Here is a 27,028-nt window from a genome sequence, read left to right as displayed (position 1 = left end):
CAAGTTGCGGCACTGGTACTGGCATTCTGGTACATCACATTACATCATCCCTCCGATTTGGTCAGATTGGCAAGATTCAGGAGTCTGCTTCTCTTGCATCTCGATCTTATTCTCCGCTCGACAAATTGTTTTTTCTTGTTTGGCATTTGGGTGTTGTTGTTTGGTAGTTCTTCTTGATCTTGTTGAGAAAAGCCGAGCCGCACAATGCCACGCCGTTATTGTTCTTGCTTCAACATCTATAGCTCTAGGCACAAGTCGATCGGCAAACTGGGGACTTACTCCTAAGTTTTATTCTTGCGCCTTACTTTCATTATCAACTAACGTCGTCGAGTTATATGAGTTATATTGTATATGTTATAAATATATATATATTCATATATGTATATATTTTATTGCTTCATAGTAGTATATTTATGTTGCGGAAGAAAGCACGTTATAATCTGTCCAGTTTGTCTAGGTAGAGTGGAAAATTACGCAGATATTCAGAAAGGCAACTTGTGCGAGGTCCGTCCGCTTGTCCGTTTTGCGAACCAACAGAAACACGAAAATAGCTATAATTGTAAAATTGACTACGAGTACGTTGTATGAGGTATAAGGTAAAAGAAGGCCACAGAGTGTAAACAGTGTATATCCGTATTCTATATACTGGTCCATAGGCGTGAGTTGTGAAAAAGTCAGCAAGTCGATGTACAGGTTGATCCGACTAATCTAGGTCTAATCTAAAAGTTATTCAAATGTCCCCATATAACTAGCTTACATCTAATGTCTTTTTTTGTTTGTTTATTTAATACGCGATTAATTGTATTGTTCGTAATCGTTGCCCCCTCCTAATTAAAATGGGGCCTACTCTTTTTGTTCGTCGTGTATAATAGATGGGTAGGTATGTATAGGTATGTATATATATCACTACATAATGGCATTGCTTTAAGTTTGAGCTAGGTTCTAGCCGAATATCTAGTTGCTCGTGGTGGCAATCGAAGGGCCGTGGCTGCTGCTGTGACTTTGACTGTGACCGTGATTGTGACTGACACTGTGACTGAGACTATGACTGTGACTGTTACGCTGGTAGAGGTAGTAGTCGTACAGGGTCATTATCTGTCGCTGCTGTATTAACAGTTGATACTGGTCGTTCAGCGGCATTAGTGGTCGCTTAGTTGGATAGATGGGCAGATCTTGGTGATCTGCCATCGGATTTGGGTTTGAGGTAGAAGTCTGAGCCTGGCTTGGTGTATGAGGAGTATGAGTCGGCGTGGTAACGGTGGTCGGGGTCGGGGTCATGGTCATGGTTGTGCTGACTTTCATCGCTGTTGATTGTTGCTGTGGCTGTTGGCTTTGCTGTGGCACGCTGCTTAGGCGACCCGGCAAGGGCTTTAAGTCTCAGATCGACGAGTTGAATTGGTTATAGAGCTTAATGTCCTTCATCTCCATTTCGCCGGGACGGGACTTGTGGTACGTGTAAATGTGCGTCATGAGCGAGTTGCGGGAGCAGTAGACGCGCTCGCAGATGGCGCAGCGGTACTCCTCTTGGCGCACGGCGTGCTTGTCGGCAATGTGGCGCTTGAGCGAGGCTTTCGAGCAGAGGAGCTTACCGCAGAGCTGGCATGAGAAGAGTTTCTTGGGCGAGTTTCCTGCAAATTGGTGGATTGGTGGATTTGGGTTTGGTATGATTGGTATTGGTATTTGGTATTTGGTATTTGGTATTTGGTTGTAGCCTTATCCTAACTACGGAAATTTACCGAGATCTTATAGTACTTTTTTTTCGGACCATTCGTACGCTGAGTTGGAGTAACTGAAATGTTTCTAATGAATGGTGCCCACACATGAATTGCCACCGGGCAGTGCGGTGAACTGCACTGCGGGTGTGTGATCTAGTGTTTGGCATATGTGGCAATGGTAAAATACATAAATAAATAACATTACATATACATACAAGAGGTAAATAAAAGGTATAGGTATATATCTCTCGTCCAGTCCCAGCTGCACCACCTTCTCCTTCATCCCTGCAACGGATTGGGGCAAGCGTAGTGTGCTGGACTGGTCTGGACTCGATTGGATTGGATCTGTGTGGAGTGGTGCTCCACCACCGGCGGTAATGAGTGGCCCGTGTTATCGACTGACAGTTAACAGTTACGGTTACAACTAGCGTTATCAGTTTAGTGGGTGGTGGTGGGTGGTGGGTAGTGGGTGCTAGGTGGTGGAAGGTGGAAGGTAGGGTGACATTGGATTAATATAGCGATCTGGTGTTAGGCCTCGGGCAACGACGGGGACGAAACTGAGAGCGGCCATGCCAAGGTTAGGCGGCATTCTGCGCTCGATGGGTGGTGGCAGGTGGTCGGTGGGTGGATGAAGTGGAGCGGAGTGGACTGAATGAGTTTGCCCACCACCAGACACTCGCACAGATGGCGTGGACTCAACGGCGTCACAGGTTTGGTAGTCGGGATCAAGTCGGGGCCGTGGAGAAGGGGGGCATGGCATGGGAGAAGGGGAGATTGCAAAGTGGACACTGAATCAAAGAGTCGAGAGCCCCAAGTTTCCCGTTCCCGGTTCGCAGTTCCCCGTTCCCAATTTCCGGTTCCGGTAGCAGGACAACCGGGAGGGGTTAAGAAAGAAATCTTCGGCACATACAAAGGTTCACTTATATACATTCTATTTATTTAAATAATAACACGATATCATTTCTGTTTTAATTATGAAAATACTTCGTTCTCCTTCTGTCTGTCTGTCTGAGTGTGTGTGTGTGTGAGTGTCAGTGTTGTGTTTTTGTGTGTGTGCGGGTTTCATTTGACTGATTTCAATGATCTTGCTTTCCGATTTACGTATAACGAAATGAATGGGTTTGGTTCGGTTCGGATTTGTTTTCGTTTTCGTTTTGGTTTTGGTTTTGCTTCCTTAGAGTTTTCTGGTTGACACTTACACAAATACATAAAATTATTAATTATTTAATTTGTTGTTATTCTGTTACTTTGCTTTGCATATATATGTGTGTGTAGGAGTGTATTTAATCGGCTTGCCGCTTGGGTTAGTTCTAGTGCTGGCACCTTGCTTATATATGTACAAGTAAACGTACAGGAGACAAAAATGTACATTTCTTACTAGGCTAGAGTGGAAAACTTAATAGTTGTTTTATTGTAGTTTGAGTTCGAGTTGAAGTTCGAGCTTATGGGAAAAACAATTGTCGCCAAAGGAAACTTCTGTCTGTTGCTTTTGTATTCATAATAATGGTTTTTGGTTTTTGGTGTTATGGTTTTCTGGTTTTCTGGTTTTCTGGTTTACTGGTATTCTGAATTGACTTGATCTTCGATCGGTGTGGCTGTTGTTGTGGTTGTGGGTGTGGTTACGGATATTGGTATGGGTTATATTTCTACCGCTCTAAGTATGCAAGCGTTTGTGTACGAGTGTTTTTCCAACTAGATGAGATATTTTACTGAATTGGCTTCTCCTTGATTCTGAGCGTAGAAAGGAGCCGAATGGAGCATCTTGGACCACCAAGTCCACTCCGCTTCCTTCCTACACTCAACACCGTTTGGCTTCGGTTTAGTTTGTGGTTGTAGTTTCTATTTCTATGCATATTCGATTGAATGTTGGGGTAAGCCGTCATTTACTCGTACTTCCTCGGATTTGCTATTTTACTTATGTATGTATAGCCATGTAGTTACTGCACTGTTACTGTTACTGTTACTGTAGTTTAGTTTATTTTTTAATATCGCGTATTGTAATTGTAATTGTAGTTGTTAATGTAATTGTAATTGTAAGCTTTATGTGGCTTGGAGCTAATGGTTCATTGGATAATACGGTTCAGTATGCATACATTCACTTAACTGGCAAGGGGCAGGGGTCAAGGGGCAAGGGATTTGGGAACTTCTGTTAGGGGAGTCTGTGGGAACATCTATACGAATAGGACAAAAATATTCTTAGTGCACAAGATAAACAGGCGAACCTACTATTGATTATTAGTTGGTATTCGGTTCTTTAATCGGTATTCTGATATCTGATTTCGGTTTTGGGTTTTCTGTTTTTCTGTATTTCGGTATTTCAGTATTCATCTGTTAGGACTCCTCGCTTATCGAGGCCTTACTGCTGCTATTTCGAGTATCAATATGCTATTTAGTTAGTTAGTTGGCTAGGTCCTCAGTGTAATAAGTTGAGTAACTCCTGGGCTCAGTACTCACATGACGACCCTCTCTCATACACACTGGGTTTTGCGATCTGCGAACTATAAACTGTGAACTGTTATCTGGTATCTGGTATCTGTTATCTGGTATCTGTTATCTGGTAGCTGTTATCGGTTATCTGCAATGTCTGTGAGTCTGTAAGAAGTACATGTGTTAAATAATCGACATTTGAACTTCCACTTCCTTGAGCTGCTATGTGTGACTCAGTACTCGGTACTCATACATACATACATCGTACATGCGTCTGGATTTACAATTCCACATTTATTGAATATAATAAAAAAAACGAGGTGACATTGGGGGTGAGGTCGGAGCACTCGTATGCTCTGTATATGGCATTGCAGCTGGCGATTTCAGATCGCGTGGGTCGTAACAAACGGAGGGTTCTCCTTATAGATAGGATACAGATTTGGATACGGACACAGTTATGGGTGTACTCGTACAGTGAACTTAATGTAGTCGTATTCGTATGTGCATAAGCTATGTAAATCGAATTTTGGTATCAAAACGTAGATGATTCAACTTAATCAACTTTTCAGACTTTTCGTTTGCCAAAAGAAGCAAGAAAAAAAAATACATACATTGGGGAAATTGGTAATTTCGCCATGCGCCTAGATTATGCGTGGGTGAGTTACATTAAGAGTTAATTATAATAGGTTGTATAAAATATAAAATTCGACTATACTCGCATACAACGTATCAGCGCTCAAACTTATTTCCACTCCCTTTCCTCATCTCTCTCGCTCTCTCACTCTCTCACTCTCTACCTTTCTATCTATAGATATATAGATACTATCGGTCATATAGGCCTGACCTTTTACTAAGGCTACCATCCCTTCTATCGCCATCCCAAAGCTTATGGGGGACCTAAAATGGAAAACCCAAGATGAAATTGCACGCGGCTAAAAATAGTGTCGTTTCCCGCGGTTTCTTTGCCTGAGACCACCTGCTACTACGGCCTGTTCTAGTTCTAAACCTCGCCCCCTCCAAAGTTCTACTTCGAGTGATCAGTCTTCAAATTAAGGTAAGGTGTGCTGGAAGCAAAGTAAACCATCTACATACATACATAATATATCTGGTCGCTAATTTTGATTATACATTTTGAGTCGCAAAGTGTGCCAATTGGAAAGCATAGTATATGTACTGTACCATAAGTGCCGGCACTTCAACTGGGGACCGTCAATTTAATTGTTCCTTGTCGAGTTTCAGCTATAAGCTAACGTTCATCGATGAGTGCCCATCGCACCGCCCTTCGGTTGAGTTTAAAACTAGTCAGTCCTGGTCCCCGTGTTCCCATCCTCTCTTCCCAAGCTTCGAAACGCGCACGACTTTCCCTCTCGTCATCTTAGTCATTTTACTCAGTAAGTTTACTCAGTTTACTACTCAGTTTACTCATCTCATTACCTCCACTCAGTGCTATTTCCACCTATACACACGATCCAAGATCTCCGAACACCCGACTTTCATCTCAAAATTGATTTATGCCTTGCTGTGTATGCGTTATGCTGAGTCATAGTCTTAGTTATATTCATCGTATAGTATTCATATCGTATTCGTCTCATAGTTATGCAAATACATTTTTACACATTATGTATATTATGTATACTCGTGTGTGGTTCTTAGGAGCAACGCTCTTAGTTGTAGATAAGTAAAAAAAATCGTATTACACACTCGTTCACTTAGGGCTAGGTTTACATTGTTGTGGTTTTTTTTTACATTGACCTTGCTACTCATTTGATGAATATTTAGTGGCTGTTAAATGTACACATATGTTTATGTATATATATATATCTGTATATATATCTGTATCTCATATCTTACAATGATATCAAAAAACAAAAAAAAAAAATATATATATGCATTGGTTGTTTGTTCGTTTTCTGTTCATGAGTGTGTGCAGTGGTGAGGAAGATAGAATAGAGTTAGAAGCTGTACAGATATACCGGGCAATGTTGCACATTGGTTCAGTGATTTCGATTCAGTGTGATTCCCGGCTGCATCCCCGCCCACATCGATACGGGGATCGGTTCCTTGCGCTCCGGATCGGATTCAGTTTCTGATTCTGTTTTTGTTTCTGATTCAGAGTGTTGTGACGATGGGTTGGCAATTAGCGCATTTAGTGGGTAATACTCAGGGGCGTGTGTGTGGGGCATGTGAGCATATGAGCATGAGGATGGACATGTGGCATGTGGCATGGTTAACAGTCTTCTATCCTGTGCTCCAGGCTCCAAGCGTTGGAGCGCTGCTTCTCCTAATCTAGTTTTTAGTGACAAACTCTATTCGCATCCCAATTTGGGATGGTCAAAAAAAATCCTTATATGTATACGAGTCCGATTCCAGCGCGATCTGAATGGGTGTGCGTGTGTGTGTGTGTGGGTGGGTGTCGGTGTGTGTATTATGCTTGTATATAGCTACATATATAGCTTTATCGTAAAAGACCTTTGTTTTTGCTTGCTTTATAATCAAGTCGTAAATAATCACAGTTTTTCCATTTGCCTAAAAATGTTTTTGTCTTCCTTTCCTCTCCTTGCTTGCGCTTTCATCATTTTATCATTGCTTTATCTCGATGTTCGCCATTGTATTTCAGTTTTCTTTCGTTTTTGTTCTGGCCGAAAAAGTCTTTGAATTTTCCGTTCTGTGAGATCCGAAATTGAAATGTCTACGTGGTAGTAGTAGTCCTAATCTCCCTCTGCTCCTTTTCGTTCGGTCGGTTCTTCTCCTCCTTTTCGTTTTCCTTCTCCTTATCCTCCTCCTCCTTCTTTGCGTGTGTGTGTGTGTGTGTGTGCCTTTGTGTGCGCGTGTGCGTGTGTCTGGTGCCCGATCATCATTCGTAGCATACTTTCTGGCGCCTCGCTTATTGGTCTAGTAAATTCATGCGTTCATATGGATGCTGGTGCGGATGGGGGTGGGGGTGCGGGTGCGTCAGCTGGTGGGGATGTTGGTGGGACATCGGATGCTGGTGTGCTAGGTGGTGTGGCAGGTGGTGCTGCAGGGCGGCGGCGGCGGCTGCGGCTGAGAATCCACCGCCACCGGCCGTATGCTCCAGCTGGGTGAGATCGACAGTGGGCGTGCCACTGGGCCCCTGCACTCCGCCGTACTCCTGTCCGCCTCCGTTGATCGACTCCGGCCCAGCTCCTACTCCCACTCCCACTCCCCCTCCCACTCCGCCTGGACCTCCTCCCGATCCACCCGCCGCAGCTGCTGCCGCTGCAGCCGCCGCTGCCGCCGCGGAGTTGTTGAGCGCCGCGTGGAACAGCTGCTGCAAGAGTTGCTGCTGATCTTATAAGAAGTCCATGCACGGCTTGACAATGCCCGGCGACGACTGTTGCTGCTGCTGCTGGTGCGCCGCCGCCAGCTGGAGCGTGGAGCTGGCCGTGCCCCCGGCCACGGCAGCGGCTCCAACGATCGGAGAGAGAAGCAGTTCGGCCGCCGCGGCTGCTGCGGCTGCGGCAGCAGCCACTGCATTGCCCCCAGCCCCGCCCACCGCTCCACCGCCCACATTGACGCTATTGTTGGCCGCCGCAGCTGCTGCGCTCAGCGAACTGAGGGACTGATGCAGCCGGCTGCCCGGACTGCCCGCTTGGCTCACACCGGCGCCGTGATGGAAGTACGAGTGGTGGTTCTTCTGGCGGCGATGATAGATGCTCTTGTGGTTGTTCAGCGAGTTCAGCGTGCGGAAGACCTTGTGGCACAGGTTGCACACGGCGTTGTTCAGCGGCTGCAGGTGCTGCTGCTCCTTGTGGCGCTTCAGCGTGAGCTTGGTGCTCAGCAGTTTGCCGCACACGTCGCACCGGTGGCAGGCGTTGAGTGGCAGGGGCAGGAGGAGTCTATTGGCCTGCGCCACGTCCTGGGCGCGCACAGATGACAGCAGGCTGCCGCCTGGTCCACCTGGTCCGCCAGCTCCGCCTCCGCGTCCGCCCGCTCCGCTGGCGGAGGAAACGGCGCCCGAGGGCGAGAGCGAGGCGCGTCTGTGGTGCAACAGGTGGTGGTGCTCCATGGGCGATCCGGCGCGGGCCAAGGCATGGGCGTGGGCGGCATGCGCATGGGCGTGAGCGTGGTGGGCGGCGGCGGCGCTCAGCTCGTGGTGGGTGGCGTGCAACTGGTGGTGGCTGGGCAACAGCGACAGTGGGTGCTGGCCGAAATGTGAGTGGTGCGACGGCGGCGGCGGTGGTGGGGATCCCGTGCCGCCTGGTCTCTCCATGTCGCGCTCATGGTCGAGCGATCGTTCCCGCTCACGCTCCCGTTCGCGCTCTCTTTCGCGCTCCCTCTCGCGCTTGTGATAGGCAGCGGTGGGCGAGGGCGTGGCACTGTGCCCGCCGGCATCTGGCATTCCTTGGGAGGATCGGGAGAGGCTGCGCTCACTGCCCGCTGCAATGTGCAGGTCGCTGGACTTGCAGCTCCCGGCGCCCGACTTCGGTTGTTCCTGCTTCAGTTGTGGACTGTTGGTATGTGGTGTGGAATGATGTTGTTGTTGGAGGAGTTGGTGTGGTGATGACTGTTGTTCTATTTTTTGTTGTTGATTGTTGTTGTTGTTGTTGCTACTACTATTACTAGGGGTGCCACCACTACCGCCGGGCACAATGACGCCACTGAGTAGGCTGCCGGTGCTGCCACCTAAACGGTCATTTAGAAAGGAAGAGAAGAAAAAAAGAGACAATAGTGACTTTTCTGTATATTTGACTTTGTTGTTATTTGGTTTGTTTGTTTGTTTGTTTGTTTGTTTGTTTGTTTGTTTGGTTTGGTTTGGGTTGTTTCTTGTTGTTTAGTTGTGTGTGGTAGTAGTAGTAGTTGTAGCAGTCTGTGCGTTCACGTCTAGTTTGTTGTGGTGTTAATAAGTAGCTGCTTCGTCCACGTCAGTGTATCTGTTTCTGTATCTGTATCTGTATCTGTATCTGTATCTGTATCTGTATCTGTATCTGTATCTGTATCTGTATCTGTATCTGTAGCTGTATCTGTATTAGTATCTGTTTCTGCTTTAGTATCTGTTTCTGTATCTGTATGTTTGTTGTTTGTTTGGTTTACTTTTATAACACTAACAAATCCAGGCTCAAAACAATGTACATTTGCTAACTTTGCTTTTCCATAAACTGTTTTAATTCAATCTTTTGCTTAGGTCGGTTGCTTCATTTGATTTTTTGTGCGGAATTTATCTGGCTCTCATTGGTTTTGATCAAGGAATTTTGTGTTGAAAAAACGCTGTTCGAGTTCAGATTTAAATTCAGATTCGTTTTCGGAGTGCGATTCGCAATATCTCGCATTTTCGGAGTTTCTATTTTCGATTTCGGTTTCGGGTTGGTTCTCATTTCCTTTTTTTTTGGTTTTGGTTTTATTATTATTTTTTTTTTGGGGAAAACGCATGGAAATAAAATGGTAATAAAACGGTTTGTTGACTGTTTTGTTGCTGTAGCTGTTTCTGTTGTTGTTGCTGTTGCTGTGGCTAGTTTGTGATGGTTGTTGTTGAACTTTGAACTCGAATTGCACAGTTCATAATGCCGCAGATGGGGAACGTGGCTCAAATTCGAATTCGAATCCGAGTCCGAATCGGATTCGTTTCGGTTGGGTTCGAATTCGGAAATTTGCACCCCGATCGCTGGCAGTTGCAGTTGCAATTGCAGTTGCAGTTGCCACGACCTTGGGGACGACCTTGTAAACTGGTGGATAATTTTGTGGTGTCTACTTTGCCAATTTGGGTGTGCTCTTATCGTTGATAATTTGTCACGAATTTCGTGGATGCTTTAAACCAATTTGTCTTGTCTTTTTTTGACTCGATTCGCATTTCTCGATTTTCGGTTCAATTTCGACTTCAATTTCCAATTTGTATGCGTTCATTTTTTCGCTCGCTTTCGATTTCGATTTTGATTGTGATTTATCAATTGTTTGTTAAGTTTAGCAAAATTTTGAAACATGTTTGGCCTGATTGATTTGTTGTATATATAAAATGTTTAGTATTATTTTGATTTTCCCTTTTAGTTATTCTGTTTTTTTTTTTCGGTTTTTATTTTGTTTTACTTGCAAGTTGTCAATTTTATCTTGCGGTTGTCACTAGTGTCTCTTTTTTTCAAACTCAATCGCAGCACCGTTGCCTGTGTTGGGTTTCGATTGGGTTTGCATAGGTGGGAGTTTTGGGTGGGGTTTTGGGTACAGGGTGTCAGGGTGTCGGGACTGGTTAAAAAGAACCAAATGTGCGGTAGATTAAACGTGCTTTTGGGAACGGGTGGGTCACACACAGGGGGCTTATTCCAATGTTCGGTTGTGTGCGAGGGTTGGTGGTTACGGGGGTCTGTGGTGGGTCAGTGGATCGGGGGCACCTCTAAGATTCAGATTCAGATACTTAGCGCTTAATTGGGGGTCACCGCCCCTCACAGTGGAGCGGAGCAGAGGGATCGAGTTGGGGGCTTGGTTGATGGTGAGGTGTTAGTATTAGTACTGGTAGTAGTTCTGATTCTGGGGGCGGGTTCCTAAAATGGGCGAAGTTCGCGCTCGACCCGAGGTGAACGAATGTGGCGGATTAGTGTGATGGGGCCAAAGTTCGATGCGATTCGGTTTGGCTCGGTTTGACTCGGCTCGGCACACATGACATGTTACACTGACGTGGCCCGAATGGGCCAGGTCCTGGCACTACGATCTAGGTTACGATGTATGGTTATGACAATGAGGACAATATGTGCATGAGTGTGTGGCTGGACGTACAGAGATAGAGATAGAGAGTGAGGGCTTTGGACCTGTTAGGGTCCATTCTTTCAGTTATTTCGTTAGGTTTCCCACGGGCGCTGATGACAAAGCCTCGATTGACATGCATACAACACCGAGGCTGGGATCGCTGGGGACGTGGGTGCTTTTGGGGGAGTGGCCTGGGGAGCGGGGTAAATGAAATATCGCTTTAATGTGTAGACGTTTATTTGTAAATATAATGAATTGAATTAGAGTAGAAAGTGAATTAGAGTTCTTTGCGCAGAGCCGCAAGCGCTGGTACATGGATCTCAGCTGCATTGGCTTCGCGATGTGTGAGTGTGTGGTGTTTTATATGTGTATATATATATATATTTGCTTGTATTCATAGGTCTTACGCACAAACAAGTGTCTGTATCTTTACTTAGCAGCACTAAAAATTAACGAACACAGGCTTACTCATCAAAGTATCCGGTCAACATTTTTATCATCGGTATCATTACTCAATATCCGCATAACTAACATTAAATATACAAAAAATCCAAAAAAAAAAATACGCTATGGTTAAACATTTCTTTATTCTAGACATACATATGCATTGTGATTCGTGTGTGAATAGGTGTGTGTGTGTGGGCGTGTGTGTTACTGTGCGCTTAATCCTAACTATTCCGAATCTGATAACTAGTTTAAAGTACTAAAGAAAAGATCTTTGCAATTGGTCGGTCGTTCGGTCGGTCGCTCCCCCTGCTCTTCTCTCCTTTCTTCGTTCTTCGTTCTTCTTTCTCCATTCTTCTTTCGTCTTTCTTCTTGTAAACTCCTAAGCTTCCAAACATGTGTGTTACTTCACCTACAGCTATCTATAAATCGTAACTCTTTAACATTATGCATATACTTCGTAATGGTACAAAAAAAAGTGCAGTTCGGTCTCTATTTTAGTCTAACTTTAAGGGAGAGAGAGATAATTCATACGTCTAACGCTTCCCATTTCCCTCTTTTATAATCGATGAGGCGCCAATCGCAGCCTATCATGAGGTGTTTACAGAATATGCTGTCCATCGGATAAATTGTATTTAGTTAAAGCCATTTCGAAGAATTCACTACGGGCACCTCTGTTAGCTCCTACTTAACCGTATTAAGACAAACAGTCAACCTGGACATGGATTGGGATTGGGATTGGGACTGGGATTGGGATTGGGTTCAGGGTTTTGGTTTGGGACTGGGACTGGGCAGCGGAATGGCAATTTGGTTCTTTTGCCAGACGCCTGGGAACTTTACAGGGGTTGGGGAAGGGAGGGGCTGGTCTTGGGTTTACTAACAGCTATCGATTTAATCTGTATAAACTGTGTATCCTGTGCTTAGCAACTACCGAAGGCAACTAATTGTAACTAGCCTAGACTGTGTGTATGTGCACATTCGCTTCCTTCGTCCTGGTCTTTAATAGTTAATGTGTACAAAAAGCACCGTCTTGAGTGTGTGTGTGTGTGTGGATGTGTGGGTGTGGGTGTGGGTTTGGGAGTGTATGAATGTGTATATGTGTGTTCCTACGCCTTACACCTACATATGCTTGACATTCGGATCATTCAAACTTAACAAAAACCTGGTCCCCCTCAACTGGAGAACCCCCCGTGGTGCGGATGCGGTCGCGGATGCGAGTGCGGGTGCGGATGCGGATGCGGATGCGGTAGCGGGTGTGGATGGTGCTGGACCTGGGCTTGGGCTTGAGCCTGATGCTGCTGGCGGTAGTCAAAGTACATGAAGCCCTATGAGGAGGAGTGGTGGTTGAGCTGCTGCTGCTGGTGCTGCTGGTGATAGAAGCTATTGGCCGCCGCCTGGGTGGCACCAACGCCCGGCTCCTGCTTCGGCTGCTTGAGGTTGCGGTGGTAGATGCTCTTGTGGTTGCGCAGGCTGTTCAACGAGCTGTAGACGCGCTTGCAGATGTTGCACACGGGCTCCTTGGTGGGGCGCATGTGTACGTTCTGGATATGCCGCTTGAGGCGCGTCAGGGAGCTCAGGTTCTTGTTGCACGGATTGCATCGGAAGTCGTCGCCGCCGCTGGCCGAGTTGTTCAGTCCCCCCGAGGTGTTCAATGTCGAGTTCGAGTTGTTCAGCGAGCTGTTGGCGCTGCCGCTCGTCGACGCGGATGCGGATGCGGCAGCGGCCATCACCGCCGCATACATCTGCTGCTGTGTGGTGGTGGGCGTATTGGCCTTGGGCGTACTGCAGGCCAGGATCCCGTTGGGCTGCTGCTGTTGGCCGCTGGAGCTGTTGCCCTGCTGCTGTTGTTGCTGCTGCTGCTGCTGCTGTTGTTGCGACATCTGGTGCTGCTGCTGCTGTTGCTGCTGGGGCAGCAGGGCGGTCATTGAGAGGCCGCCGTTGCTGCCACCGCTGCTGCTCCCGTTGGCTGCAAATGTGGAGAGGTTAAGGCCACAGATGCCGGAGGCACTTGTGATGGCTGTAGGTCGAGTTGGAGTTGTTGTTGGAGTTGTTAGAGTTGTTGTTGTTGGTGATGGAGTTTTTTGAGAGTTGGAGTTTTTTGTTGGTAGAGAGTAATCGTAGTTGTTGTTGTTGTTGTTGGTAATCAAGTTGTTTATTGTTGTTGTTGTAGTAGTTGTAGCATTTGTCGTCAGTTTACCTGACGACAAAGTGGGGAAAAAAGTCAGAAAACGTCGCATTAGCCCAAGGACAACGAGTTGTTATTGAATTGAATTGTTTTTTTCGTCTCAATTTTGCGTGACTTCTCATTTGGATTTCGATTTGGATTTTGACATTTTTGAATTTTTGATTTAATTTCAGTTGATTTCATGTGTGTATTGCCGGATAGTTATCAGAAAACGAATTTCGTTAGCATTTTTTGCATCAAATATATAAGTTTGCTTCATTTCTGCATTAGCTTTTGTTTAGAAAAGCTGGTGGCTAATTTAACTTTGGATTTATTTTTCGATTGTTCAATCTGTTTTTCTAGCGGATTGCGTGACATTAGAAAGAGAGATATACAGAAAGGCGGAGAGAGACATAGAGTGAGAGAGAAAGAAGTAGATGGTGTGGTAGGAAGGGATATATCGGAGGATATATTGTATATGGGGATATCTGGGGATATCGGGTAAGTGGCATGTGGAAAAGAAAACGGTTGGCTTCGCATGACAAATGTGAGAAATTAATTTCTTTTTGATTGTTTGACGACGATTCAGTTGCAGTTCTTCACTATTCAACTCGAAACTCGAATTGCGTGACTGTGACTGCGACTGCAACTGCAACTGTGACCGCAACTGCGACTGCAACTCAGTTCAGTTCCAGATCAGTTTGGGTCAGAATCGATTCTTTCTTTCTTGGCGGCTGCGTATACATATGGACATCGATGTCGATCTGATCGCACGATGGACTCTACCGATACTCAACGTGTGCAAAATTGTTGGGGTTCTTCGTTTGGTTTTGGCTTAGTTTTGGTTTTGGTTTTGGTTTAGGTTTAGTTTGAGGTTCTTGTTGGTTGCTGGTATTGGTATTGGTATTGGTTTGGGTTGGCTGGTTTGTTTTTGGTTTTTTGTAGTTTGTTCTTGTTTACTCATTACCATAGTGTGCGGTGTTGTGTGGCAATTTAAATTTAGGAGTAGGAATAGTAGGAGGAGCATTTGAGTTCAGAGACGTAAGTGAAGTGTTTGTTGTGTCTGTTGTGTGTGTGTGTGTCTGGGTGCTTGTGTGTTTGTGTGTGTGGGTGCGTTTTGTAAAACACCGTCACCATCAGAAGTTCATATCATCTCTGTATCGCTTTTATTGTACGTGTGTTGTGTTGTTCTGCTTCTTTGACTTCCCGTACCTCGTGTCTTTGTGTGTGGTTTTGTGTGTGTGTATTGTGTGTTGTGTGTGTAGGGAGTTCGGGGTTGTGTGTGGTTGTGTCACTTAAAAAGCACTAGAATTAAACCCCTTGCCAAATCACCTTTGTCTCCACCATCATCATCTCTCTCCGGGATCTTAGTGGCATTTTCTAGTTTCGGTTTAAATTTTGACTTATTTTTGCTTGGAATTTCGTTAAATGTACATTGTGCTTAAATTATAATTTTTGTTTTTGTCGTATTTTGGGGCTGTGAGCGGATTGGTGCTATAATTTTGATATTTTCTATTTCAATTGATTTACAAATTTAAGCAATTTCCGAATCCCATCCAATCCATCCACAGCTTTTAATTCGGTTGTGTGCTTAGGTGGTAACTTAAATAGATTAGTAATGGATACATTGTTCGATTTTTGATTTTCAATTTGAATTATTGCCTGGGTCACCAATTGTGGATCTTAAAATTAGGTGAATTTTGAATACTTCTCACGGAAGTTAAAGTAATTTATTCTAGATATGCTAGGCGTAAGATATAACTCTGAATTCTCCTTTTCTCACAGTGTTTGTGTGTGTGTTTGTGTTCATTGGTTTTAAAATTAGGAGCAACAAATATATATATGTATATATAGAGCATAATTTAAAGCGGTTTCTCAATCAAATTTATATACTTGAAGCCTTGAGTGGTTGCTTGAGTTGGTAATCTCAGTTTGTGTTCTTTTGTGCTGGTGGTGGTGTGGGTGGTTGGGTGGTTGGGTTGGCATTTTGGGAATTGGGTGGTGGGAGAAAGGAATAAGGAGAAAGGAGGGGCGTTGGGTGTTTTTGTTTCATGTATCGAGTTGTCTGCTTTGGTCGCCGCTGTGGGCAGTGGTGGTATTTTTGATATTGGATCCATTGGGGGTTTAGTAAAGCGGATTTATATACGTATACAGGGGGTTAGATCGATCAGTTCTTAACAATATGTATGTATACTTTGACTCATATATATACGTGTGTGGGTAGGTAGATATAAATATATATAAATCTCACGATTATTGGGGAATTTTAAATTTTGGTCGGTTAGTACAATTGGAAAATAAATAAAGATTAGCGTTAGTCGATCAACTTCGGTGTTAGTGCCCTCTGGTGATCATTTTGTTAGCTGTGTTTGTTTGAGCGCATAATATAGTTTATGTATGTGTGGGTATATGTGTGCTTGTGTGTGGGCGGGCATGTATGTGTGTGTGTGTATGTGTGTGAGTGGGTGAGTGTGTAGTGTGTGCTTTTCGACTACTCAAAGAGGCGAAGGGCTTGCCCCTTCTATCAAGATCACCTCACGGGGCCCCCTTGTGAGTGTGAGAGTCCTGTGTGTGTGTGTGGTGTGTGTGTGCGTGCTGTGAGTAAGCGTGGCCAAGTTATTAAGTGAACCTGCAGTGTGGCCGTATTGTGTTTCGAGTGTGGAACGAGACGCGCGACACGGAACGGACCGGAATGAAACGAGACGAAACGAGACGCGCCTGGTGTGACTGTACCTTGCTGTAAACTGTGTACGCATGAGTGAACAATTGCCAATATGTGCTGAGTTAGGACTGATCCGTCCACCCCTCGGGACTCAGATCAGGGATTAGGGACCAGAGGTTGTGGGCTTTCAGAGGACTTCCGTGAACCTGGTTATGCACCGACTTCTGTATTCGTAGCGGCGAGTTTGGGTTTGAGTGTGTGATTGTGGAGTATTTGTTGGGTTTGGTTTTGGTTTTCAAGGGGGTTTAGTCAGGCTTCGTGAACCGATGTGTGCTCAAAGCAAAGTTGGCCGAATTCGAGGGGAGACAGACTAGAGAGACAGACCCAGGGGCGATGGAGCAATGGGGCAATGGGGGGGGGGGGGGGGTGTCAATTTCAGGGGTTAAGTGGGTGGTAAACTAAACGAAAACCGCTTTTCCCTCCATCACAGGCTGCGGGGGCATCGACAGTTGTTAACAAAAGACACATTGAAAATTAATGTGAAAATTCGTTCGAATGCAATTGTTGTAAATAAAGCTTTTCTTTTGACTTTGCTAATGGGATCGGGTCAATGGGTGGTTAATTTGGTTCGGGTGGGGTTTACATAGTTTTAGACACAAGCACGACGACGTACAAATAAAGGAAAGAGTTCAATATTCAATATATATATATATATTATGTAGGTATGTATATATTCGATCTTCAAATGCGTTGCGTTTTACATGGAAACTAAAAGTTCACACCAATAAAATTTCGATTGCAAAATGTACTCGGTGTTTGCTTCTCTGCGGGGCTTTTCCCGTGTCATGTCTAGTGTTTTATTTTTTTGGATTTTTTTTTTTGCCATGTTCTCGAAACTGGGAATAACGCAAACAAAACTGAACGGAATGGAACGGAACGGAACGGAACGAAAGGAACGAATGAAAAATAGACACATTAGTGCATCGAGAACTCTACCAAAATCATAGCTAAGTAAATCTCTTATGCTTGCCCCATTCTGATTTGGGTTTAAACGAACAAAAAAGAGGCGGCTGTTTGGCCAAGGAATGTAAATCGGGTCAAAACGAAACTTACTAGTATATCGTATATCTAGCTGTGGGTCGCTTTTTGAAACATCTATGCGTGTGTTTGTAATATGGCGTGTATAGGCGTGTGTGTGTGTGCTGCATTGTGTGGGTGGGTGCGTGTTGCTGTTGTGTAGTACATTTTGCTGGTGTTTGATCAGTTTACTTGGGGTTTTCATAAGGAACACGAACGAATTGTTACACAAAATGGAACGTAACGCAAAGAAACGGAAAGGAACAAAACGGAAACGAAACGAAACGGAATTAATACAGAGCACAAACGGAAATGAAATGGTAAGCGGATTGCGCAGTCGAAACAACAGCGGTTAATAAACATAAAAGTCACAGTGTGTCGTGTAGCATTCGGTTTGTACTCGTAGTTAGTTTGAGTGGGGGAGCTTGGGGCTTGGGGCATGTGGCTTGGAATGGGTCTGCTCTGCCGCTCTGCCACTTTGCCGCCATGTGGGGCACGGATTGTTGCGGCCTGACCGCAGCACACACACCGCAACTGGTGTGGTGCGAAACTTGTGATAGAATTTTGCTAAACACTCTGCGGCTGGCAGATGAGCTGGAAAGCAGCGAGTTAATTAATTTTGCGTAGTTCATCAAACAAACTGGCGGAGCGGCAATCGTGAATCGGGCATGTTGATGTTGTTGTTGATATTTGAGTGTTTGCCAAAGTTTCGCGGCTGGCGTTTATTTAGCAATTACCCTGCTTTGCTATTACACATTCTTCATTATTCATAATTCGTTATTCATTATGCGGTATTCATTATGCAGTATTCATTATGCGTCAAGCCATCTCGAGGCCAGCATCGTTTAGTACGCAACATGGATGACATGGAAAACCGTCTAAGTGCATGTGCAGGTACTTTTCTTTGCGGGGGAAGGGGTGGTCGGGTGAATCTCCTGGGCGGGGCGTACTTATTGGGTACTTTCTGGGGTTCTTGCCCGGGGGTTGGGGGGGGATTCTTCAGTTCTGGCATGTGCGTGTGTGAGGGTGTGAGTGTGACCGAAACAAATGAAAACATTTACCATCGAAACAATCAAACAAGAAAGAAATTTATACACTTGATACGCTACGAAGGGAACTCGACTTGGAATCGCAACGAACCGGAGGATTGGTTTTTGTTGTTGAGGGAGGGTGTGGGGGGGTGTGTTGAGGATCGGTTTGATTTTGGGTCTGCCGTTGGTTCCAAGGATCAAGTTCGGGTTCGTTCATTTACTTTGCGGGTGCGGATTCGAGTTGAGTCCAACGGGAAATAAATCGAAAGTTAAATCAAAAGTCCTGCTCCTGATCGACACGCATACATACGCGACATGTATGCATGCATGCATGTATGCATGTACTATGTGTGTGTCCTCAAGTCAGTCGAAACGCAAAAATCGAAAGAAACAAAAGAACAAAAAGATAAAACAGAAACGACAATACTGACAATTACAACGAAACGAAAAAGGAACATTAAACTAGAAATTCCAAATTCAACAAAATTACGGGCAATCAAATGATCTCTCAGCAGTTTTTTTTCTTTTCTTTTTTTTTTTTAGTAATTTCGACTTAGATTCTGGCTCTGGTTTGGATTTAGTTTTGGTATGGTTTTTGGTATTTTTTATCTCGATTTGTATTCGTATTCTCTTTACTTTTAGTTTTACGTTTGCTTTTAGCCTTTCATTTCTTTTGGTATCTGGTATTCTGGTATCTGACTTGGATAGACTCTTTGGTATATTATTTTGGTACTTGCATTTGCATTTGCATTTGATGTAAAAAATGTAATAATGAGCTTTTGAGCGCAAATAGAGCGGAACAATAGAGTACGGATAGAGAAATGTTCTGACTCACCTTGAGGGGACACGGCGAGGTCACCGGACTGCTGCAACTGAGTGTTGAGACCTGTTGTTGGCCAAAACCCGTGCCCGGTCATGTGTGGCAGCGTTTCGAAGAGTGGGGAAAGGGGTAAAGTGGTAGAGGGGAGAGGAAAGGAGGAGAAGAGTAAAAGCGTTAGTTAATTGGCGTTAGTCAGCCCACCGAGCTCATACGCACCTAGCAACGCTGAGGGATCGATATTGGGGAAGTTGAAGGCGGCTGCATGGAACATCTTGTTCTCCGCCGGCGACATTATGAACTGTGGGGCGGCGTGGTGGGAGGCGAGTCCGTCGCCGATCTCCTCGTCGTTGCCGGAGCTGCAATGACACAGGGATAGAGATGGGAATGTCGGGGGTTAGCAAGTGCTTTGCTTTCTGGTTGGGGGGGTGACCTACCTCAGGGATCCCTTGCCGCCGTCGCCACTACTGGAGCGATTGGCATCGTGCTCGCCGGTGGAGTCGTTGCTGTGCTCGTCGTTGGCGTTGGCATTGTTGTTGGAGCAGACCAGCTCCATGGGCTCCGACTTGACGTCATCGGCGCCCGCTCGAGCCAGCGGCGAGGGTGTGAGGCTGCCCAGCTTATCGCTGATGGAGATTCCGTTGCCGTTGCTCGTTCCGTTGCCGTTGTTGTTGCCTGAGTTTCCGTTGCCTGTGGGTCCGTTGCCTGTGGGGAAAGTGGCGAAAATGGCGAAAAAGCGATTAGTGGCCATGGCTCACCAATGGCGATCCGAAACCCAGTTGGGTCAACCCACTGGGACACTCACGCTTCTCCTCCTTCAGCGGCGGCGTATTGTTGTTGTTGTGGTGCTTGATCGTACTGAAGTCGGCCGGAGTCTGCTGGGGCGAGGCGCTGCGCGCGTGGAGCGGCGGCAAGTCGGGGCTGTTGTTGTTGCTGCCACTGCCAACGACGCCGGACAGCGGCAGACCGTTGTCGGAGCCGCGCAGCCGCTTGAGGGCGTGCGAGGACTCCTCGGCGGCGGCGGCGGCACTGCTGCGGTGCATCATGGCCATGCGCTTCAGCAGCTGGTTGTTGATGTGCGAGGGCAGCGACGGCACCGCCGTCGGGGGCGGCGAGCCCGCTCCCTGGCGGCTAAAGAGGGTCGAGGAGCCGCCATCGTCGTGCAGCGAGCCGTGGTGCGGATGTGGTAGCGAGTGGGTGTGCGTGTTGAGCGGCGTGCGGCCGCCTGAATTGGCCAGGTTCTGTATCTGGGCCAGATGCTGTGGGTGGAAGATTGGGCGAAAGGGTTTGCAGTAGAGAGGGGCTCGTCCTGCGGCGACTGGTATTGCCAGTGTATACTCACGCTGTGTGTGTCCTCTGCCTGCTGCTGCGTGAGTCCTGAGACGCGCAGCACCTCGGCGGTCTTGAGGAAGGACTGCAGGGACTTCTGGTGCACGTTGACCTCGCCGTGGTAGATGAACTCCACCAGGGCGTGCAGGTCCATGAAGTTGACATCCTGCAGCAGTATGACCGGGTGTTTGCAGGGTGTGCTCTGTAATTGGAGTGGTTTTAGTCAGATGTGTATGCATGTTACATATGTAAGTCGGCTGGCGGTGGGTGAGTCAGCCAGTGCCCAGTGCCCCTCTGTTCCAGTTGGTATCCCCAACTCCGGATCCCTCGATAAGCCTGTTTGCCCCGGCAATTATCAGGGTTCTCTGGCCCAGACAACCTTCAATTGTCGCTGAAATGTCAACAGGCCAGCGCGCGATTTGAAGTTTGCATTCGCTCGTTTCGCCGCCAGCCAGCTGCAGTTTATTTCTTCTGGCATGTGTGGTTTCCTATCCCAATCCCAATCCCAATCCCCATGCCCTTCCCAATCCCATTCCCATCCCATTCGATTCCAACCGATTGGATTCCTCACTTCCCGCTCCATCCTACTGTGAGCACATTCAGGGCCAGTGCATTCCAGTTTGCGCTGCGTGTGTGTACACACTGTAGTGCGAATTTCACTTATCAAGTGGAACTCCAACAAAGGGAGCTGCTCCTCTGCTCCTCTGCCGTTTCAGTTTCTGTTTCAGTTTCAGTTTCTGTTTTTTGCTGCTGCTGCTGCTGCTGCTGCCTGGCTAGAAATTGGGTCAAGTCTCGCCTCGTCTTTTGTTGCTCTGCCCTGAAAGACCCTGCACTTCGTGTGTGTTTGTCTTATTTACTGGCTTTTGCAATTTATGTGCCTTCGCACACACGCACTGGATATTTGCGATTGAGTTAGCGCTAAAAGATTGCCAGTGAGAGTGTGATTGTGCATATATGCACTTACATACATTCAAATATGCACATATAAACATATGTATGAGCGATTGCGGAATTGAGGTCAATTTGACGAACGAAAGACAAATGCGTCAGGAGACGCAGATCGAAAGATCTCTGCTGCAGCTGGTGAGCTGGTCAGCTGGAGAGCTGGTGAACTGGTTAGCTGGTGAGCTGGTTAGCTGGTGAGCTGCTGGTGGGCACAGCACATCATGCAAATGCTAATGGGGGGCGGGGGGCGTGGCCCAGTACCAGGTCATTACACAAAAGCCAGAAATGCTTTTAGCAATTGCCCCCAGCTCAGGAGCAGCCATTAAGTCACCTCTAGCCCCTGGCATCTCCGGCTCTGAAAACGAATCCGTATCTGAATCTCAATCTGTAGCTGTATCTGTAACTGTATCTGTAGCTGTAGCTGTAGCTGTAGCTGTATCTGTATCTGTATCTGAGTCCCCCGAGCCTCTCAATTTGTCGCTGGCTTTCGTTGTTTGGCAGTTTTTACACCTAATTAAAATAATGCGCTGCAGTTAATTAAATATTTATGCATAGGCGCAAAGTCGCGCACAATTGCGACGCCAAGTGCTGGACGAGATGGTTGGGTTGGGTTGGGTTTGCTTGGTGTTGGTTTGGGTTGGGTTCGGTTGGGTTGGGTATTTCTGGGCGGGAGCCAAGTGTCCAGTTGTCTGGCTGACTGTCCGGCTGTCCAGTCGAGTCCAGTTCTCCTCGCCAGTTGCGACTACTGTCCACCGTTGTCTCTGTCCTTTGTTCACCACCTACTGCCCACTTGTATGTATTTCAAATTGAATTTACAAAGTTTTGTGCCAGGCAGGGCCCATTGTTGTTGCAGTTGCCTGCCTGCCTTTGCCGTTTTTTGTGCTGCTTGCCAGCCAGCCAGCCAGCCAGCAAAGTTTTGTATACTAATTTCTTGGGTACATAATTCCACAGCAACTAGCAGCGACTACAGCGACTGCAGCAACAAATGCGAATGCACAAAAAGAGCTCGAGAAAAATTCAGTCGGCTCGTTCGCTTTTGTTGGCGTTGCTGTTTTTTGTGTTTTTGTCCCGCTGCATTTAGTTGGCCTTTTTAACAAATTAAATGCCGACTTTTTCTGCTCGCGCAATTTCTTGTTGGGGCGGTCGGAGTTGGGGGAAGAAACTTTCCAGTTTGCCAGGGACTTCTTGACATGTTCTTGTTTCGCGTTCGGTTCGCGTCGCGAACCCAGTTGCCATAGCCATTGCGTAATCAGCGCTGGATTGGAACCCCTACCAACCCCCCTACCCCCACTCCACCCAAAAAACTCTCTCCTAATTGCAGTTCTTCCCAAAAACCAAACAGAACAGACAGAACTACACTCTTTTTGTTTGTCGGCCTCGCGCATAATTTGGAACAAAAACGGAAAATAATAACGGAAAGCCCAGCAAGTTTTCTATCATGTTAACAAATCATGTCGAAAGAGACAAGAGTTGCACAAACAGAAACAGAAACGGAAACACAAACGGGGGGGTGGGCACTTTGTAATTTATATAATTTCTGCTGCAGGACCTCCTCCTGCTCCTCCTGCTCCTCCTGCTGCCCTCCAGCGCTCCTGGGCTTCTCAGGTCCTCCGCTCCTGGGCTCCAATGACAGCTCGAACAATGCAAATGGCAAACGTCGAGGCTGTCCCGTTCTATCCCTTTCCGTCCCGTCCCTCTCTAACTAGTCTAACTAGCCAGGCCGTCCCTGTCGCTCAAAACCGCAATTGCGTGCAAATATTTTCAATGCAGAATGCAGGCAGCGCCAAAGTTTTGGCGGGCAAACGTAAATGTTGGGGCAACAACAGCGAATCACATAATTTTAATGTCATAATAAAAATAATGAACCAAACTGCGGCCTTTTGGGGCGGGCTGCATTAGTTTGCCAGTTTTACTTTGACTTCGAGCCGGGCCAACTTCAAGGATTAGCCTAGCCGGCTTGTGAAATGGCCTGTGCGGTCTCATTTGAGCCTGCTCTAGTTCCGCCTTTTGTGAGTTGCAAGTTGGAAGTAACTAGTTGCGAGTTGCCGCAGATCCGCGTGCGTTGCATGATCAGGCAACACAAATCAATCATACGTATCGTTGTCCCAGCGCAAAGTCCCCGCCATCGACTCATTTTCACTGCAACTCTCTGCCGTCTTGCGCCGCCGGAATTCATAACGTGTTTCGACTGTACGGCCTTCCCCTTTCCCCTCGCCGCAGCCCGTCGACAATTGCAGTGTTTTTGTGTCTATCGCGGCTGTCGGTGCCTTTCTTGTCATTTTTCTTACTGCGGCCAACTAAATAAATTAAAACGCTAGCAAAACGCCAGCCCTCCTTCCAACTAAACGTGCTCCTGGCCACGCCACTTTGCCCAAAAACACACAACTACCTTTTGGCTAAGCAAACTTTGCCGGTGCAATGGGCCCACAATGACGGCTAGGACTCGGTCTTCCTGCTGAGCTGGCCCAAACCGATCAGATTCGGATCCAACTAGCAAACGAATACCCAGCAAGGCATGAAAGCAGGATGCTGCAGCGACTGTGGCGGCTGTTGCACATGTGTGTGGCACCGCCTGAAATAAATACAAAGATCTCGAGGAAGAAAAAAAAGAAGGGAGAAATTTGCCATGGGTGCTAAGTAGGTCACGCACACAGACTCGTGCCCAGATTGCTGCATCCGCTGCAACTGTGAGTGTGTGAATGAGTGCGTGAGTGCATGGGTGAGTGTGTGAATGCAATTGCAAAAGCAATCATTTCACCACAGAGCCCCCATTAAATATTGTGTGTTTTCTTTTCCCATTTATCTGCCCCTTCAATGCTTTAGCTTGGCTTTCATGTGGAGAGAGGTAATCTACCGAGATTGGCAACCAAAGGGCTGCAGAGGCTATAGTTTCGAGGGGCGCGAAAGTTAACGAAAGTTAGGGGGAGGATCACTCACCTTGAGCAGCTCGCGGAAGTAGGGACTGCAGGCGGAGAGGACGACGCGGTGGGCCTTGATGCTGCGTCCCTCGCAGGCGAGGGTCACATCCACGAAGGCCTCGTCGTCCCGCAGATTCTCGAACGCCGAGGTTATGCTGCTCTGGTAGTTGTTCCAGCGGAGGCAGAAGTGCTGTGTGTCGTCCATCTCGATGGGTTGTGTCTGGTTGTGGTTCGGGCTGTGGATCGGGATCTGATTGTTGCTCCTCGGATGTGGGCACTCCTGCTGCTCTGGGTCAGCGGGTGTGGGCGTGGCTGCGGGCGTTGCTATCGGTGTTGGTGTTGGTGTTGATATTGTTGTGGGTGTGCTTAGGTTTGCTGTTGTGGTTGTTGCTGTTGCGTTGCTTGTGGGCTGCCGAGCGTTGTGGTCGTTGTTGTGGTTGTTATTGTTGTTGTGATCGTCGTCAACCGACACAACGCTGGCCTTCTTCGAGGTCACCTTCTTTCGTATTTTGACGGCTTTCTGGCGGCCTGGCCCACCGAAACAAAGGATGCTATGCTATGCGATGCGGTGCGATGCGATCCTTTGCGCTGCGCTGCTCCTTCTGGCTCCTGATTACTGGACCGATTGCCGGACTGTGAGGCTGCAGATGGACTTTTCACTAATGATTACTTAACTGCAAGCAAATGAAGGAAAGCAGAAGAGCAAACAATTAGAATTTGAGTTGAAATTACAAGTGGATCAGCCCCCCAAAATGAACCATACCCCCACCATTAAGGTTCAGTGAAATTTCTGCTTCTTTTCACTGACGGATTTGTGCCGCGCTAGCTGAAAGTTGTGCATTTGTTTCTGCTTTGCAATGGTTTTTTGCTCGCTTTTGCGTTTTTTGCCTGTTCTGCTACTGTTTCGCTTGCAACTATGCGAAATGTTTAAAAATTGTTAACAAATGCAGTTTAAAATGTCAACCACGGCGACGACGCAGCAGCAAAAACCATTTCTATGTCACACGGCGAATCAAAATTAAATAAACTATCAAGACGACAATTAGCACTCGCGGTGGCAGAAGCAGCAAAGCAGTAAAGCAGCAAACCAGCAAACCAGCAAAAGCAGAAGAAGCAGCAGAAGCAAAAAACTTATAACGAGTGCACAACCGCCGAAAAAAAATGGAGGAAAAAAAAACACGGGCCATAAAAAACGGAGTGAAAAAGCCAACGCATCGCAAATGGGAGGAGTGCAAAAAGCGAACTATAACAAATGCGAATATACCAAGAACACTTGTACGCTGCGGAGCGGAGCGGTGCGGTGGGAACAGCAGAGGGGAACGGGGGGATGGGGACGGGCACGGTGACAGGGACAGGGACAGGGACAGGGGTCGCTCTGTTCCCATCTGGACATCTTGCAGAAAAGAAATCCCAAAAAAATAAATAATTTGAATACAGAAAACTTTCGGGGCAGTTTACCTCTCCCTCACCGTCTCTCTCTCGCGCTCGTTGCCTCTCCCTGTCTCTCTTCTGTTGCCGTCCCGCTCACGCCGGGTGGTTTGCGAAATGCGAAATGCGAATTGAGAATTGCGAATTGCGAATCGCGATAAGCGAGGCAGCGACCGCGGCAGGGGCAGCAGAGCTTTCGCTCGACATTGAAAGTGAAAACTATTAGATAAGTCTGCCGGGTGCGCAGTGCACTTTTTTATACGCCAGCCAGAAGCGCTGATATGTACGTGTGAGTGATGTGTCCGCACTAAAATAGCAACCCTCGCCACGATATCGTCATCTTATTACTGTCTATTAGGCGGTAGCCAGACTTGTTCCATTCGAATTCCCATGCGGATTCCCATTCCCACTGATACTCCAATTGCACGAAGGCTCACCTTTCTCCAGCTGGCGATCTGATTGGAATCCGACGCCCGGCTCTGATTAAACCCGCTTCTTATTGGAGCTTGTGGGGCATTTGCAGCGCTTTTTGTTTCGCTGTTGCTCTCCTTTCGTATCGTAAACTTTGAATTTCTGGATCTGCGAATTTCGGGCGAACTATTATGCTGGCGTATACGCAATTTTTCGTATACGCAATATTTGTTTATTTTTCTTTTTTTGCACTTGAACAAAATAGGAAAAAATAGCGGCACTCGCACACACGGCACACACACACACACACGGCACGCGGCGAGGATGAACCGTTAGCCGAAAGCTTGAAGGCTGGTATGCTGGAAAGCTGGAAAGCTGAAGTGCTGGACTTGTGGAGAGCTGGATGTTCTGGAGAAGAACCGAACCGCAGAACTCAGAACCGAACTAATTCGAAATGCGTGCGATTTGGGGGAGCGACCGACCGAACGAACCGAACCGATGACTAAACTAAACTAATTTGAATGGGCGATATCATGGCCAGAGCCAAGCTCGGAGATCCCGAGCGGGAGGGAGGGGGCTGCGAGCCAGGATCATCCGCGGCCGGATGTGCGGATATCTGCGGATGTCTCGGCTATCCAATGGGTCGATAGGATATCGCGGATATGGCGGATGTGTCCGTGTCCGTTCTCCGTTCTCCGATTTCCGTTCTCCGTGTATTTTGTGTTTGTTGCGTTTGATGATTGCAAGCGTAGAAACTCAACTGAATTCGCGCTAAAGAAGAAGAGAGTGCCGTGCCAGTCTCAGTCGCTGCCTCAGTCGCCACCGCTGCCGACGTCGACCGAAACAAAAAGCGCATTAGGCAGCCGAAAAAAATTCAGCACACACCAACACACACAGGCGAAACTATTCCCCAAAATTTTGGCAATCCGCCGTTGTATGCGTGCCACCCGTCTGCATGCGGGAGCAAGAG

The 27,028-nt window shown here is 46.9% G+C and overlaps 1 protein-coding gene across 7 annotated transcripts in view; it reads right to left on the bottom strand.

Annotated features, from left to right (window-relative positions):
- LOC120456580 (broad-complex core protein) overlaps window positions 1-27,028 on the bottom strand; it is a 45,995-nt gene that overhangs the window by 9,015 nt on the left and 9,952 nt on the right. For 2 of the 7 annotated variants that reach the window (XM_039643487.1, XM_039643483.2), the window contains exons 2-7: window positions 24,239-24,893; window positions 20,370-20,558; window positions 19,833-20,286; window positions 19,465-19,732; window positions 19,247-19,386; window positions 19,046-19,096 (exon numbers count right to left, since the gene is read on the bottom strand). In XM_039643487.1, the coding sequence (XP_039499421.1) occupies window positions 19,046-19,096; window positions 19,247-19,386; window positions 19,465-19,732; window positions 19,833-20,286; window positions 20,370-20,558; window positions 24,239-24,424 (1,288 nt within the window). In that variant the 5' untranslated portion in view covers window positions 24,425-24,893. Of the gene's footprint in view, window positions 1-57; window positions 1,629-1,659; window positions 8,787-8,869; window positions 13,474-19,045; window positions 19,097-19,246; window positions 19,387-19,464; window positions 19,733-19,832; window positions 20,287-20,369; window positions 20,559-24,238; window positions 24,894-27,028 lie in introns of those variants that run through there. The other 5 variants (XM_039643486.2, XM_039643480.2, XM_039643481.2 and 2 more) reach the window with 5 other exon arrangements.

This window comes from Drosophila santomea, chromosome X (assembly GCF_016746245.2).
Source record: "Drosophila santomea strain STO CAGO 1482 chromosome X, Prin_Dsan_1.1, whole genome shotgun sequence".
NCBI classification, from domain to species: Eukaryota; Metazoa; Arthropoda; class Insecta; order Diptera; family Drosophilidae; genus Drosophila; species Drosophila santomea.
This window is presented reverse-complemented; position numbering and strand designations above follow the sequence as displayed.